At 37.3% G+C, this 6,673-nt stretch overlaps 1 protein-coding gene across 2 annotated transcripts in view; it reads right to left on the bottom strand.

The window, feature by feature from the left end:
- LOC107663729 (cyclin-Y-like) overlaps window positions 1–4,002 on the bottom strand; it is a 55,248-nt gene extending 51,246 nt beyond the window's left edge. For both annotated transcript variants that reach the window (XM_016454028.1, XM_016454029.1), the window contains exon 1: window positions 3,608–4,002. In XM_016454028.1, the coding sequence (XP_016309514.1) occupies window positions 3,608–3,761 (154 nt within the window). In that variant the 5' untranslated portion in view covers window positions 3,762–4,002. The remainder of the gene's footprint in view (window positions 1–3,607) is intronic.
- Window positions 4,003–6,673: the final 2,671 nt, after the last annotated feature.

The following is a 6,673-nucleotide window of genomic DNA, read 5'->3' as shown; positions in this document are numbered from 1 at the left end:
ATGCGCGTTAAATATCGCATGCGATTAATCGTGCAGCCCTAGTCGTATTATACCATTGCACTCTTGTATGTTCTGCAGCATTTCATGCATTAAACAGCAGAATTTAACTTGTGTTTATCAACATTATGCAACAAAATGCTATTAAATGAGCTTGGTAACCTAGAATACTTTATTAAGGTTCGATGCAAAGACATACAAGCAATGTGCCAACGCTGTAAACACTGCATTATGTTGCAGTTACAATAACATGAAGCAGCTTTTCTTGAATGAGAACTGGAACTCTGACATTGATTTATTCTGTGGGATAAAGCTGATTCACACAGCAGCTGTCTGAATCACAATGGACAGTGTTAATCACAGTACAGCTCCTCTCCCATCACAGGAGCGGGGAAACCGCAATATTTCAGCGCTCCTAAAGCGCCACCTCGTGGCAGAGAATTAATTTGCATTTCCAATAAGCCTTTCTTTGTGATTATGGTCAGATCAATGCAAATATCAACTCATGTTTTTACGCAGCAAACACACAAAGTAGTTTATGTGCCTTCTAAAAACCTAAACAATTAAGACAGTAATATTTATACGTTTTAAATTGACATAATTTATATGCCATAAAATGCGTTGCTCAAATTCGAACATTTGGCTTGTGCTGTTCTGTTGTAAATAAATCTTAACCAATGATTCCTAATTGCATCTACTTCAAGAAGGCCAAATAAAGTGCTTTTGCTATCGCACTGAATCACACAGCGTCTCCCTGACATGCTGCATCAACACTACTGCTGTTCCTGAAACCACGCCTTCTTTCTTTGCGTGCACATTTGGGTGGCATTATGCTAATATTTCCACATCATGACGTAGATATGTGGGGGCGTGTTAGAACGAGCCGTTTTAGGTAGGTGTGGCTGACTCTGAACTTTTATAAAGAATATCTCTTTGGATTTGAGACTTTAGTCTTTGCAACTTTACAGATCTTCTTTATGCACCAAGAGCTTGTAACACTCCAAAGAGAAAGGAAAACTTGAAATCACATCATATGACCCCTTTAAAATTGCAAACTCCAAACTCCCTCAATTTTACGGAGTTAGGGTGAACAGGTTTTAATTGATCCACTGAGAAACCATGTTATATCATCAAGGTACCAAACAATGTTATATTATCAAGGTACCAGGCTACAGAGAGAAGAAAAAAAAACATAGTTGTTGGATTTGCCTCTTTTACCAAAAGAATTACAAAGCATTGAAAAGATACTTGAGTTTTGTTTAAAACACTAAGTATCACATTAAAGGGTATCCTAAGTGTACATTATCATACTAAATTATATAAACTCTCAAAATTAAAAGAATATGCAGGGTTTGGTAAAAGTTAAGCTCAATCAGCAGAACCGGCGACAATGTTTTATTAGCACAAAAATAATTTTGACTCTTCTCTCGTTTTCTTGACATATAAGCTCCTCTCCCATCACAGGAGACTGGCACAGACTGACCCCGAACCATCACACCCTTCCCATCTCACGGCACAAGAGCTCAGCTACCATGGGTGGGCTAGCTGTGATGAAATATGGGACTTCCTCAATGTGCAGTGTATCATAGGAGTGTGCAATAAAAGTAATTGTATGTCAGTGGACTTAAGGATGTACTTATGCGTCTTTAAATCATCCTCAGAAGTGTACCTGAGATAAGTTTAGAAGGGCACACGTGGACAGACATTTGTAATTACTGGATAATTATTTAATATAACAAAATTTCTGGGGGCAAAGACATATTTTAGAGCTAAACGGCTATTATAGTTAACTGAAACTAAAACCATCAAAAATAAAAATAAAAGAATAATAAAAAAATGCACTTTTGTTACTTGAAATAAAACAAACATTACTTGAAATAAAATAAAATAATTTATAGTTCAGCCAACTGCAAAGAAAATCATTTTAATTTAGTTTAACTTGATGTACTAAAAAAAAACAAAAAAAATGGAATACATTTTTTTTTAAATGTATATATTTAAAAAAACACAAAAATACTACAAAAACACAATACAATTACTAAAAATAAAAATAAAATCTGAAAATAAAAAAAACATTAAAAATATGAATAAAAGATATGATAGTTCTACAAAAAAGTATTATTTTCCATGCCATTTCCAGTCATTAAGTACTGGATAAGAATAACAAAAATTTAAATAAAAAATAACTAAGTTTGTCATCACAAACACCAATTTCTAGGACAATAAATAGCATCAGATCGATTAAAATGCATGAATTAAGCATTAATTGTCCATTTATTAAATAATGGCAATGTCATGAAATCAACAAACAAATCAAACAATGCAAACAAACCAATATATAAAGACTTTTCATGGCGCCAACCTACAGTATGATCATATGTTGGTTATTGATTTTACATGCTGCACATCTAGATGAATATCATGTGATTCAGAGCGTAACTGTTCCTGGATCAGCTATACCTCAAATACATGAGCTCTGCCTGCGATCACGTGCCACTCTCATCAGCCTCTATCGTCTGCTAGATGTTAAATTACATTAGAACATAGCTGGATCCACTCTCCACGTCAACAGTTGCCCATTAGCTGCACACCACAGATCGGATACCATGGTATAATCAACATTGCACGTCCTAAAACAGCATTATATTGGTACTATCATGGTACAAGTGAGAAAAACAAACCACAAAGAAGCACTACGGTACTCTACCACGGCAATATCACAGTATTCTTTGAAATACCTTGGCTTGGAGTACAACATAAATGCTAGTAGAGGGTCCCACTTTAAATTAAGTGCCCTGTACTTACGTCAAAAAATAAGTACATTATACTTATTGTGTTCATATTGTATTGCAAAACACTTCTGCTGCTATTGAGGTGGGATACGGGTGAGGTTAGGGACAGGTTTGGTGGTGTGGGTAGGTTAAGGTTGGGTTAAGGTGCAAGGGATGGATCAATAGCGTAATTATAAATCTAATTACTACATGCAGGTCTTTTTTAAACATAGGCCTAAGTACAATGTAAAAACATATATGTACACAATAAATGCATTGTACCAAATTATTCATTTAAATGTAAGTTAAGGCCACTTAATATAAAGTGGGACCTGCTAGAGTATATGAACATGCATTTTTATATGGCACATGTCCAACATTGTACACTGTGGTAATAGTGATGTATCATGTGGACTAAATACTAAAAGTCCTTACTTTTTGTAGACCACGTTGTATATCAATGCATGACAATGAGGGTTAAAATCAAGTTAAGAGAGTTTTACTGCAGTAATTATGGTATTTCTGTAATACACTGACAAGACACTGTAGTGCTATTAATATAACAATGTGTGACTCCCTTAAAAAAAAAAAGTAAGGGCGTTACCATGGTACAGTGGGGTAATACCGTGGTACTTCCACCTACTGTATGAATAACGGCATTTACGTGGTACTTTACCTAATACGTGGTATGGTAAACTCTCCAAAAGCACCATACTTTTTGAACACATAACCCTCATGAGCAGTTTTCTCTTCAGTGAGCCGTTATTCCACCATCATGGTTATTAATGGACATAAGCGCATAATATTTGAGTGTGTGGATGATGCTGGATCACACCCACCGTCTATGTTCTCTCTGTCGCTGATGTGCTGCAGGTTGCAGCCCGTGTCCTCTCGGCTCAGCTCCGGTTCGGGCCGGTACGGCTCCAGCCTCGAGTGCGCGTTCCGCCGGAGCTTCGGGCTGGACGACACGCAGCATGATGTGCTGTTCCCCATGAGTCCCGCTGTGTGCGGATAAACAAACGGCCACTGATCGACGGAGCCCCGCCGCAGTTGATGGGCGTAAGAGCCGCGGACGACGGGATGAAACACGGGCTCTGCGATCCGCGATAAGATCACTCCCGTGATCAACACATAATCCACGCGGACTGCTCTCGGGGAGGTCACTGTTACATCGTATCGTTCAGCTGTCAGTGTATCACCGAGCTCACAATCACACACACACAGAGAAGACGGAACAGCTTCCGGTTCAGCGCCTGACGTCAGTCAGAACGATACATTTTGTATCTGCTAGCAAGCGATTGTAATATTAATACGATATGGATGGGTACCTGATAGATTTTATATGGCATATTTGTCTTTTTATTTTATTATTGGTTGTATTAAACCACGTTGATTTGGTTACATATTAGTCAATGAATGGAACCTTTCTGTTTGTGCTGTATTCATGAAACTAAGTATTTTAATGTAGGCTACAATAATATACTCGGTATTAGTGTATTTTGGAGTTGAATGTTAACATATTATAGACTATGTTTATATTGTGTAGGTGTATATACTGTATATAAAGTACTGTATACACATATACACAAAAATATACATTTGCTTAACCCTACAAAACTCATGACTTATGAAATAATAGGCAGATTTTTTTGATAGATTCGGTTTTAATTAAGGGATTTAAACAAAAGCTATCTTAAACTGCAAAGTATAAAGTGTAAAGCCTCTCAAGTACATGTATTTACACAAAAATTGCATGAGGTAAACACCCTATTAAAAAATTGGGTAACACTTTACTTGAAGGGGTGTGCATAAGACTGACATGACACCTTCATAATCATGACATGACACATGTCATGAATATGAAGGAGGTTTTATGCATGTTTATGACAACTGTCATTAAGTGTCATTCGCTCAGTTATGTCATTTTTTATGCAAATATGACATTATTTGACCTAACCCTAACCTAACCCTACCCCTACCCATAGCCCATAACAAAGACATCTCAAACAATGTCATATTTGCATTAAAAATAACATAACTGAGCGAATGACACTTAATGACGGTGTCATGTCAGTCTTATGCACACCCCTTCAAGTAAAGTGTAACCAAAAATGGTTACAGGTAGGCTAATGATCATTAATGCTGATTAATATAAAGTTTTTGTGGGGGGAAAAGGTATATCGTATTCTTTCTACATACAAAACAATCTAAGAACAATTTGCAAATTTGTTTATTGCTTTTTACGGATTAGAAAATCAAGATCAATCACATTGGTTATTTCAGTAGCATGTGTAAACAGAAGCCTGATGCTACTCTAATGCAGCCAGCAATCAACACTTTTCATTCATTTCACTTTTTACTTTAATAGTGACAGCTGTAATAGACCTAGATTCATTATGCAGGGGCGTTTTTGCCCTCTTATCTTTAAATTGGAGGGCATTTTTGTTCATTGTGGTGACAATTGTGCCCCAAGCTCCTGTTAATTTTTCATTGATAGTCATTTTTTTATTGCTCCATTTGTTTTCCCCATGCTTGACAAATCTTGTGTACATGTTTATATGGTTTATGAGGACGCAAATGTGTATAATGACAGAGGTATTACAACGTGAACATGGTTTATGAGGATACTTCCTGTTGATAGAAAATACAGTTTGTACAGTATAAACCATTACACCTATTTAAAGTCCACGTGTGTGTGTGTGTGTGTGTGTGTGTGTGTGTGTGTGTGTGTGTGTGTGTGTGTGTGTGTGTTTCACCTACACCAACATCTCTGTAAACAAGAAATGGCCATTAGAATGTAAGTAAGATTACAAGTTTTTATTTTACCTTTATCGGCTACAACAAGAGACTCTTTATTTAAGCTTCACACAAAGGGCCTCATTAATGAAAGGTTCATGTTGGCCAGCAGTGTTTATGTTATCAGCGCCTAGTTTGATTTCATGTCATTGACATCATATCACAAATTCAAAACTTTCTGTTCCAAATGAAAATTCAAAAACTAATACTGAAGACTGTAAACATACAACAGAGTTAATACATAACAGATTGTCTGAAGAAGCAAGAGAAATACAAGGAACAATATCAGCAATATCAGGTATTTCTCATTTCCTAGTCAGCTATTAATAAGTAGGCTATCACATCTTTCAAGATTGTAAGGCAAGGCAAAAGTTTGTCACGTGGAGAGTACTGACAGCACACTTTCAATCAATGCAATGCAGCAGCGCCCTCTAATGGTTTAACGTGATATCTGCACTTGTTACATTTAAAGGGGTCATATGATGCTGCTAAAAAGAACATTATTTTGCGTATTTGGTGTAATGAAATGTGTTTATGCGGTTTAAGGTTAAAAAAACACATTATTTTCCACATACTGTACATTATTGTTTCTCCTCTATGCCCCGCCTTTCTGAAACGCATCGATTTTTACAAAGCTCATCGTCTGAAAAAGCGAGGTGTGCTCTGATTGGCCAGCTATCCAGTAATAATAATAATAATAATTCATTACATTTAAATAGCGCTTTTCTAGGCACTCAAAGCGCTTTACATTGTCAGGGGGTATCTCCTCATCCACCACCAGTGTGCAGCATCCACCTGGATGATGCGACGGCAGCCATAGTGTGCCAGAACGCCCACCACACACCAGCTTATTGGTGGAGAGGAGACAGAGTGATGAAGCCAATCAGTAGATATGGGGATTGTTAGGAGGCCATGATGGTCAGAGGCCAATGGGCAAATTTGGCCAGGATGCCGTCACACCTCTACTCTTTTCAAAAAACATCCTGGGATTTTTAATGACCACAGAGAGTCAGGACCTCGGTTTAACGTCTCATCCGAAGGACGGTGCTTGTTGACTGTATAGTGTCCCCGTCACTACACTGGGGCGTTAGGACCCACACAGACCACAG

This window comes from Sinocyclocheilus anshuiensis, unplaced genomic scaffold, assembly GCF_001515605.1.
Source record: "Sinocyclocheilus anshuiensis isolate Anshui unplaced genomic scaffold, SAMN03320099.WGS_v1.1 scaffold2425, whole genome shotgun sequence".
Taxonomy (NCBI): Eukaryota; Metazoa; Chordata; class Actinopteri; order Cypriniformes; family Cyprinidae; genus Sinocyclocheilus; species Sinocyclocheilus anshuiensis.
Note: the sequence above shows the minus strand (reverse complement) of the source record. Positions and strands in the feature narration are given on the sequence as shown.